Here is a 10,346-nt window from a genome sequence, read left to right on the forward strand (position 1 = left end):
TGCCCCCTCTGGTAAGGCAACCCCCCTCTCCCTCCCCAGTATTAATCATTGGTGGCAGTGGCCACAGGGTCCGTCCCCCCTCCCCCCCCCCATCATTGGTGTCAGTTTGCAGTTCCGATCGGAGCCCCAGCAGTGTAATGCTGGGGCTCCGATCGGTTACCATGGCAGCCAGGAGTCACGCTACTGAAGTCCTGGCTGCCATGGTATGTTAGTGAGCAGAGAGCAGCGCATTATACTCGCGTGCGCTGTGGCCGCCGGGCGCTCCTTCTCATAGGTCTGTGCGGCGCATTGCTAATGCTGTAAGCATTAGCAATCCGCCGCACAGACAGAAGAAGGAGCGACCGGCGGCCACAGCGCACGTGAGTATAATGCGCTGCTCTCTGCTCACTAACATACCATGGCAGCCAGGACTTCAGTAGCGTGACTCCTGGCTGCCATGGTAACCGATCGGAGCCCCAGCATTACACTGCAGTCTATCGGAGATTCATTAGGTTCCTATAGGGGCTTTTCAATGCCCTATTGCCGATCAGGCATTGCTTCTGGGACACCTAGTGGCTATGGCGCCCAACTTTGCTGTACATATATGGCAGAGGTTGGGATGGGGTTAAAATACAATACATGCTTCATGGTAATTTTAATACATTCCTATGCAAATTAGTAGTGTCTCACTTATACTGTACATTATATGCATGTATATATGACATTTGTATATTCTTTTGGACATATAATAAAGCTTTTCTTTTTTTAATTTCTAAAACTTACTGCATCTCCAAAACCAAGTTGAGAGCCATAAATAAATTCCATGAATTATATTCAGACTTAAAAAAAAATGTCTTCTTTTTTTTCAGGATATGACTACTATAGAAAAGATGTCCAATTGCTGTGATGAAATGTATGTAACCATGATTACTACAAAATTAAGACTGATTTGTAAAATAATATGTTTCCTCCTTCCATTTACTGTTAAAGTCACATGATTATGTACACCCGACCATTAGTTATCTTGGATTCAATTTTTTGGATTACACATACACTGCCTATCCCAAAAAATTTGAAAATGATGTCTCATGCTCCCTGAACCACTCTTTCACAATTTGAGCCCGATGAATCCTGGCATTGTCATCTTGGAATATGCCTGTGCCATCAGGGAAGAACAAATCCATTGATGGAATAACCTGGTCATTCAGTATGTTCAGGTAGTCAGTTGACCTCATTCTTGGAGCACATACTGTTGCTGAACCTAGACCTGACCAACTGCAGCAACCCCAGATCATAGCACTGCTCCCACAGACTTGTACAGTAGGCACTATGCATGATGGGTGCATCCCTTCATCTGCCTCTCTTCTTACCCTGATGCGCCCATCATTCTGGAACAGGGTAAATCTGGACTTATCAGACCACATGAACTTCTTCCATTGCTCCAGAGTCTAATCTTTATGCTCCCTAGCAAATTGAAGCCTTTTTTTCTGGTTTGCCTCACTGATTAGTGGTTTTCTTACATCTACACAGCTGTTCAGTCTGAATCCCTTGAGTTCCTTTTGCATTGTGCACGTGGAAATGCTCTTGCTTTCACTATTAAACATAGCCCTGAGTTCTACTGTTGTGTTTCCTCTATTTGATTTTACCAAACATTTAAGTGATCGCCGTTCACGATCATTCAGGATTTTTTTCCCAGCCACATTTCTTCCTCGAATACGATGGGTCCCCACTATCCTTCCAGATTTTAATAATGCGTTGGACAGTTCTGAACCCAATTTTAGTAGTTTCTTCTGCAATCTCCTTAGATGTTTTATCTGCTTGATGCATGCCAATGATTTGACCCTTCTCAAACAGACTAACATCTTCCCCACGACCACGAGATGTGTCTTTCGACATGGTTGTTTAAGAAATGAGAAGCAACTCGTTGCCCCAGTTGGGGTTAAATAACTTGTTGCCAGCTGAAAGATAATCGCCCATGCAGTAATTATCCAATAGGAGGCTCATAACTATTTGCTTAGTTAAATCCAAGTGGCGATTATTATTATTTTTTTGGACAGGCAGTGTATGTATAATGTGCGCACACACCACTCGCCAAAACATTAAAACCTCTTATCTAGTATTGTGTAGGACACCAAAACAGCTCTGACCCATAGAGGCATGGATCCTATCTGGCATCAACAAGTTAACAGCGGATACTGTTAGATATGAAGTGGAGCTCCGTCCAACACTCAGTGGAGAGAGCTGTGTACTTCTGGCAACGACTACACAACAGCTGAACTGCAGGGTATCGGACCCCCACTGATTACATTTTAGGCTATCACTTGTAAAATCCTAGACGACCCCTTTAAAGAGGACCTGTTACCACCAGATGCAGTGCAATATGCAGGCAGCAGGTTATAGAGCAGGAGATGCTAAGCAGATTGATATATCGTTTTGTGGGAAAAGACTCTTCTGAAATATATACAGGTCCTTCTCAAAAAATTAGCATATTGTGATAAAATGTATTATTTTCTGTAATGTACTGATAAACATTAGACTTTCATATATTTTAGATTCATTACACACCAACTGAAGTAGTTCAAGCCTTTTATTGTTTTAATATTGATGATTTTGGCATACAGCTCATGAAAACCCAAAATTCCTATCTCAAAAAATTAGCATATCACGAAAAGGTTCTCTAAACAAGCTATTAACCTAATCATCTGAATCAACTAATTAACTCTAAACACCTGCAAAATATTCCTGAGGCTTTTAAAAACTCCCAGCCTGGTTCATTACTCAAAACCGCAATCATGGGTAAGACTGCCGACCTGACTGCTGTCCAGAAGGCCATCATTGACACTCTCAAGCAAGAGGGTAAGACACAGAAAGAAATTTCTGAACGAATAGGCTGTTCCCAGAGTGCTGTATCAAGGCACCTCAGTGGGAAGTCTGTGGGAAGGAAAAAGTGTGGCAGAAAACGCTGCACAATGAGAAGATGTGACCGGACCATGAGGAAGATTGTGGAGAAGGACCGATTCCAGACCTTGGGGGACCTGCGGAAGCAGTGGACTGAGTCTGGAGTAGAAACATCCAGAGCCACCGTGTACAGGCGTGTGCAGGAAATGGGCTACAGGTGCCGCATTCCCCAGGTCAAGCCACTTTTGAACCAGAAACAGCGGCAGAAGCGCCTGACCTGGGCTACAGAGAAGCAGCACTGGACTGTTGCATGTCATTCGGAAATCAAGGTGCCAGAATCTGGAGGAAGACTGGGGAGAGGGAAATGCCAAAATGCCTGAAGTCCAGTGTCAAGTACCGACAGTCAGTGATGGTCTGGGGTGCCATGTCAGCTGCTGGTGTTGGTCCACTGTGTTTTATCAAGGGCAGGGTCAATGCAGCTAGCTATCAGGAGATTTTGGAGCACTTCATGCTTCCATCTGCTGAAAAGCTATATGGAGATGAAGATTTCATTTTTCAGCACGACCTGGCACCTGCTCACAGTGCCAAAACAACTGGTAAATGGTTTACTGACCATGGTATTACTGTGCTCAATTGGCCTGCCAACTCTCCTGACCTGAACCCCATAGAGAATCTGTGGGATATTGGGAAGAGAAAGTTGAGAGACGCAAGACCCAACACTCTGGATAAGCTTAAGGCCGCTATCGAAGCATCCTGGGCCTCCATAACACCTCAGCAGTGCCACAGGCTGATTGCCTCCATGCCACGCCGCATTGAAGCAGTCATTTCTGCAAAAGGATTCCCGACCAAGTATTGAGTGCATAACTGAACATAATTATTTGAAGGTTGATTTTTTTTTTGTATTAAAAACACTTTTCTTTTATTGGTCGGATGAAATATGCTAATTTTTTGAGATAGGAAATTTGGGTTTTCATGAGCTGTATGCCAAAATCATCAATATTAAAACAATAAAAGGCTTGAACTACTTCAGTTGGTGTGTAATGAATCTAAAATATATGAAAGTCTAATGTTTATCAGTACATTACAGAAATAATGAACTTTATCACAATATGCTAATTTTTCGAGAAGGACCTGTATGTATATATATATATAATGTTCCTTCCTACAACCGGATATCCAAAATGAACTGGATACATGTAACTGGTGCGTCTTGATCTTGTGAGAGAAATATGGTGATTGGTTTTCAAACTATTGGCATCTAGTGTTCTAATTTGCCATCCTTTATAGGGAACAGAAATTTAGTTCCTGTCTTATGAAGGTTGTTTTTGATGAGACAAAATGGTATTTTCAGGGTTCAAAGAGGTATGAAAGGACTTGCCACTGTTGATCTGACATGAATTCTTGTCATCCCAGATTGCCTACAACTTCAGAAGTTGCCCTCCATTGATTGACAATAAAGTTTCAGCCCCTGCTAGGTGGTGGTAAAACGCAGCTGCGTGTCACAATGAAAGGAAAGCTGCATTTGTGATGCTAGGAAACACAATTCATCTAAGCCTTCTAATAGATCCCCAGCCAACAATGTATTGTCTACACTGACTGAAATGCACCATGGGAATGCCGTCTTTCACTAATAATGCTGTCTTCTGTAGATCGAGAGCTCGAAAACCATGGCAGCAGACCCTCTCAGAAGTTTTTGGCACTCGCTGGAAGATCCTGTGGTTCATTCCTTTCAGGCGGAGGCGACCACTGCGAGTCTCCTACTACTTTGCCAATCATGTCTAAACAGATGGATGGTGGGCACAGATGGGTCCGCCACGCTGGAAGCAAGTTACAGGTTTTATCATAACAGTGCTATGACAGTCTTCAAGTCAATTATAATCCACCCACCAATCTTAGACATCACAAAGTGCCCCAGGCTTTGTTTTAATAGTGATCTCAATGCGGTTGTGGGAACAGTACAAGATATGTATTTATGTGCTGAACGTTGTTTCCTTTCAAGATGTCCTTTTCCCCTCAGGACACATTGAGCACCCTCAGGCTATGAACTAAAACCATGGATTAAGATTTATGTCGGGCAAAAGTTTTCAACTACTCCATTTTTTTAATTATTGTTTCCTTTGCCTTTATCACTGCACTGACAATTTCTGACGCCTGGAATCCGTTCTAATTATTTGGTTTATTATTATTTTTGTATTTAATTTTTTTTTTAATTCTTGTCAAACCAAATAGTATTTATTTTTGTACAATGTAAAACATAATGTCTTTTTTTGAACTTTTTTTTTAATATGTCAATTTTATTTTTCTGGACTAATGCTGTATGTAAAGTATAAAAAGATAGCTGACACTAAGTCAATATACTTTTAACTTAAATGGGCAGATTTTATAAATCTTCGTTCTACAAAAGATTATTTTAATGTAAAAAATTGCTACTTTTTCTTTGACAGATTATATGGTACTCTGTGGTGGCTGTTTTAACTGGTAATTTGGTTACCCTTTGATTTTGCTGCTTTATATTGATATTGTGTTACTAGATATTTAATAGGGTGTTTTTTCTTATATTCCGGTATTGTCTTTGCAAATACAGGTCTTAAAATCAGAGGTTCTGATTATATTGTTTTATAATAAAAGCGTGGAGTGCTTTCTAATACGTACAGATATAACCATGTATGTTATGAATGACTATTAAATGGCTTTTCTGGTTTCTAGATATTGATGATCTATCCTCAGGATAGGTCCATTGTATGAGATTGGGGGGTGTCTTACACCTGGCACCCCCACAGACCAGCCTTTTTCTCTAGCCCTCGGTGCTGGAAACAACACCTTAGATTGATCTGGAAGCATGAAGCGCCATCCACTGTCTAGTGGTCGTTTCAGCCTACTTCATCTCCGCTTTCAGTCAATTCTTTATTTCAGGTTTACTGGAATTTTTGGGGATTACAGTATTGATGGTCTATCCTTAGGATAGGCCGTCCATATCAAACTGGTGGGGGTCTGCTTCCCCTTGATTAGCTGTTTGAAGAAGCTGCATCCTCCTCGTTGTTTACATTGGTCCGAGCACAGACACTGTGTATTTCCTAGCGGTTCTGCTGAGTTTTTTGTCCCATTCAATTTACATAGTACAGTTGAAAAAATACATATGTCAGAATGGGATGTGAATTAAAGGGGTTGTCCGAGTTTTATATTTTTATTCTTTCTATATTTCCAACTGGGCAAATGTAACAGCTTTCCAATTCACTCACTTTATCTCCAGTGGCTGGTTTCTCAGATTTCACTGAGGGTCACATGACCTGTGATGTCAGCTTCTCTCCCTGCTCTGATAATGTTCTTGCACAAGTCTGAGAGATCTGTACACCAGACTGTGCTGGCCACGCCCCCCTGCACTGCCGGCTGCTGCTGCTTGCTCTCTCCCAGAATTCTTAACCCCTTCAGCTGCACAGACTCAGGGCTGAAGTGTTTACTGTATAGCTGCAGGCAGTGAGGAGACAACTGCTGGGCACAGGAGCTGAAAGAGAAGTTCTGCAGAGCATTGCAGGTAGGGGAAGATTCTGTGTGTATTAGCTGTGTCATTGTACAGCTAGGACTTGTAGTTCTATACATACAACATGCTGCTGAGTCTCTCAGCAGGCAGACATGTCACTCAGGGCAGCTCTTGTATTCACTCCCTTAGCAGTGTCATTATACAGCTAGGACTTGTAGTTCTACACGTACAACATGCTGCTGAGTCTCCCATCAGGCAGACATGTCACTCAGGGCAGCACTTGTATTCACTCGCTTAGCAGTGTCATTATACAGCTGGGACTTGTAGTTCTACACATACAACATGCTGCTGAGTCTCCCATCAGGCAGACATGTCACTCAGGGCAGCTCTTGTATCCACTCCCTTAGCAGTGGCATTATACAGCTGGGACTTGTAGTTCTACACATACAACATGCTGCTGAGTCTCCCAGCAGGCAGACATGTCACTCAGTGCAGCACTTGTATTCACTCCCTTAGCAGTGTCATTATACAGCTGGGACTTGTAGTCCTACACATACAACATGCTGCTGAGTCTCCCATCAGGCAGACATGTCACTCGGGGCAGCTCTTGTATCCACTCTCTTAGCAGTGTCATTATACAGCTGGGACTTGTAGTCCTACACATACAACATGCTGCTGAGTCTCCCATCAGGCAGACATGTCACTCGGGGCAGCTCTTGTATCCACTCTCTTAGCAGTGTCATTATACAGCTAGGACTTGTAGTCCTACACATACAACATGCTGCTGAGTCTCCCATCAGGCAGACATGTCACTCAGGGCAGTACTTGTATTCACTCCCTTAGCAGTGTGGGGGGAAGGGCAGATATTGTTATTGTTGCAAGTAAACAAAGGCCCAGAAGAGAACCAGGAAAATGAGGAATTCGGATTTTTTTTTTTGCCTAAAACTTCCCTAGCTTAGTTATATATCGCTGACCATTAGATTTACAGTGCTATATATATTTTTTCCATAACTCTGACAACCCCTTTAAGGGAAGGGAGTGAGAAGCCAGAATTCATCTAGGCCTTTTTTTTTTTTTTTTTAAACTGTCCACTGTTTCTGCTGTGACCACATCCTGAGGAAGTCTGTTCCACAGATTTACAATTTTTTCAGTAAAGAATCCTTGACACCCCTGGAGATTTAACTTTTTTATTTCCAGATGGAGGCAGTGCCCCCTTGTTTTTTGATGGGATTTGATATGGAATAGCTTTTCACTATATATATAATTGGACCATTTATATGTTAATCATGTCCCCTTCCCCGTTAAATGCCTCTTCTCAAGACTAAATAAATGTGATTATTTTAAGACCCTTTATGCCCCTTATCAGTTTAGTCGCTCTCTTCTCTGTACTCTTCCTAGTTCCAAAGCATCCTTTCTATGGACTGGTGCCCAGAACTGAACTGCACATTCCTGATGGGGCCGCACCAACGCTTTGTAAAGTGGTAATATTACTCCCTGCCCCGCGAGTCCATACCTCCTTTAATGCATGACAATATCCTGGTAGCCTTAGATGCAGCTGATTGACATTGTATGCTGTTATTTAGTCTATGAATTACAAGTACACATATATTTCTCCCCAAGTGACTTGCCTACTGTTACTGTCCCTAGGACATATGATGTATGCAGATTATTAGTACCTAGATGCATAACTTTACATTTATCTATATCTCATTTCATTAGAACAGTTAATGGGACAAAGTTGCCATACACCACACATTTCTGCACTCACCAGAGGCACATTTACTTTATACAAACCTGTTCACTAATGTACACTTAAAACATACATGCATAAGAGCAGTGTGGGGTTTTAGTATAGGTAGTGGCCAGAATGGCAAATGGTCTTCAACAGAGTTCCAAGCAGCTTCTGTGTTCTCCTTAGCATAGCACGATCTCCTGACTAACAATCTCCGTTATAAAATTATATTTTAGTGGTCACATTTTATTGATCTGTGAATGGCATAAAAAAAGTGTTATTTTATGTGTGCCTCAAAATTTATAACCACTGGAAAGCTGAGGGGTAATAAAAAAAATTCCTTTCATCGTCTTGTCCAAAATTACCTTTATTTTTAAGAGGAGACAAAACACAAAAATTGGCGTTAGGAACAGAATTACAAAAAAATGGTTATTGGGTCTTACTTGCAGCCATATTGTAACATTTTGAATTAAATTTTTTTTTTGTCACTTGTCAGTTTGTTATTGCTTGATTCCAACAAATGGCTGCTACAACATGTCAAAAAATGTCAATATTCCTGTAAGTAAAGAAACAGAATTACCAAACTGCCTCTTGTGCTAACTTCTGAGTTACTAATCTATGGCTAGTCCAATGTTATAGGTGGAAATCTTCATTAAAGTTCAAGATTGTAAGTGATAAAATGCGGTTTCTCTGGTTTTGAGCAGCTTGAATGATTTACAGTAATGAGTATATTCTGCACTATGTTTTTTCCCAATAACTTACATGCTTATCATTTTACATTTTCATTGCATTTCTTGTCCAAAATGACTGATTATCAGTTTTCATTTGAGGCTTCATCCCTGTGCGACCATCATTTAGCAGATTCTTTGCATTCTTCTGAGCAGTGTGCTAAACCTACAAGCTCTACCCCATAGTCTCATTCAAAGGTGGCCAAATCCCTTTTAGACTGGTTGGCACCTAATAAAACCCCTTCTGGTGGGACAGTGTAAGTATGAAGATGGACATTGAATGTGGTCAAGAGAATATATTATAAGACAGCATTGATTATAGTTGAGTAATCTTTTGGTTGGTTTATTTTGGATTTCTTACCTTCTTTTTAGCTTGCAAAATAGTCATTGACTATCTGAGGTCATCTGCATTAAATACTTATCAAAAGGTGACATCCTTTCTTTTTAAGACATGAATCTAATGTCCAGGAACATTACTGTAGAGGCCCCCTTACACAACAGTCTAATGTTTTTGAGCGAGCCCAACTCTATGGAAGAATAGGGCAAATTGAATATTTTTCACGCTATCCTGTTGTTCCCTCAGGAGATAATCTCCTGCCAGAGGTGTCTGGCAGCTGCTTTCTCCTCCCTCTCCACCAACAACACTTATGCTGTCAGCTGCAGCCAATATGTATGGGGGAGTCGGAAGAGATTGCAGTCGGACATTTGGCCAACAGCTGCTGTGTAGGGTCACCATCCAATACCAACGTCTTGGCTCCTTTCTTAGTTTCCTGCAATGCACAATCTGTCTGCATTTTTAAAATATCGATAGCACATGAGAAAGTGTATGTAAGCCTAAAGAAGTAGTAGAATATATTTATATACCGTAATGTATACAGACTCGGTCCACCATGCCCTTTTCATGTATACGTTGCTTGTGTTTATACCTTTTGCACTCTTATAATTGCCTTTTTTTAATTATGGTTTATTAGATAACCTCATCTAATGTATACATAATGCATGCAGTAAAAATGCTCTACACGCTTGTGGGTGCTTTGAAAGATTTAGACTAACATAAGTGGTTTGTAGTGTGTCAAGTGTCTTCTCAGGGACCAGTTATTGTAAAAAGAAGCCGACATGGAAATCAGCAGCTTCTGCCTGGAATAACAGCTGATCACCAGTAGTTAGAGAAGCTGCATGCCTGACCTCTTAGACCTGGCATGACTGAGATCAGTAAAATTTAACATCGTATTCCAGCCATTGAAGCAAATGGACAACCATTTAATGTATAGACAGGTTACTCTGACTATCCATTCTCACCTATAAGAAATCCTAAAAAATGTGGGTAAAAATAGGCATTCAATAGAATAACAATGAAACTTTGCTTACCTGTTGAATCTAAGCTGCAGCGATAAGGTCATGTTGACAGCATGTGACCACTGCAGCCAATCACCTGCCTCAGGCTAGTGATTGGCTGCAGTGGTCACATGTCAGTATGATGTGCAGCCCAGTAGGCAAAGGCCAGTGGACAGTCTACAGATAAGTATTGCTT

General features: G+C 41.3%; 1 protein-coding gene across 1 annotated transcript in view; it reads left to right on the forward strand.

Annotated features, from left to right (window-relative positions):
- ZDHHC21 (zinc finger DHHC-type palmitoyltransferase 21) overlaps positions 1-4,965 on the forward strand; it is a 37,393-nt gene extending 32,428 nt beyond the window's left edge. The window contains exons 8-9 of the mRNA XM_044287023.1: positions 849-892; positions 4,527-4,965. Of these exons, the coding sequence (XP_044142958.1) occupies positions 849-892; positions 4,527-4,659 (177 nt within the window). The 3' untranslated portion in view covers positions 4,660-4,965. The remainder of the gene's footprint in view (positions 1-848; positions 893-4,526) is intronic.
- The last annotated feature ends 5,381 nt before the right edge of the window (positions 4,966-10,346 follow it).

This window comes from Bufo gargarizans, chromosome 1 (assembly GCF_014858855.1).
Source record: "Bufo gargarizans isolate SCDJY-AF-19 chromosome 1, ASM1485885v1, whole genome shotgun sequence".
Lineage (NCBI taxonomy): Eukaryota > Metazoa > Chordata > Amphibia > Anura > Bufonidae > Bufo > Bufo gargarizans.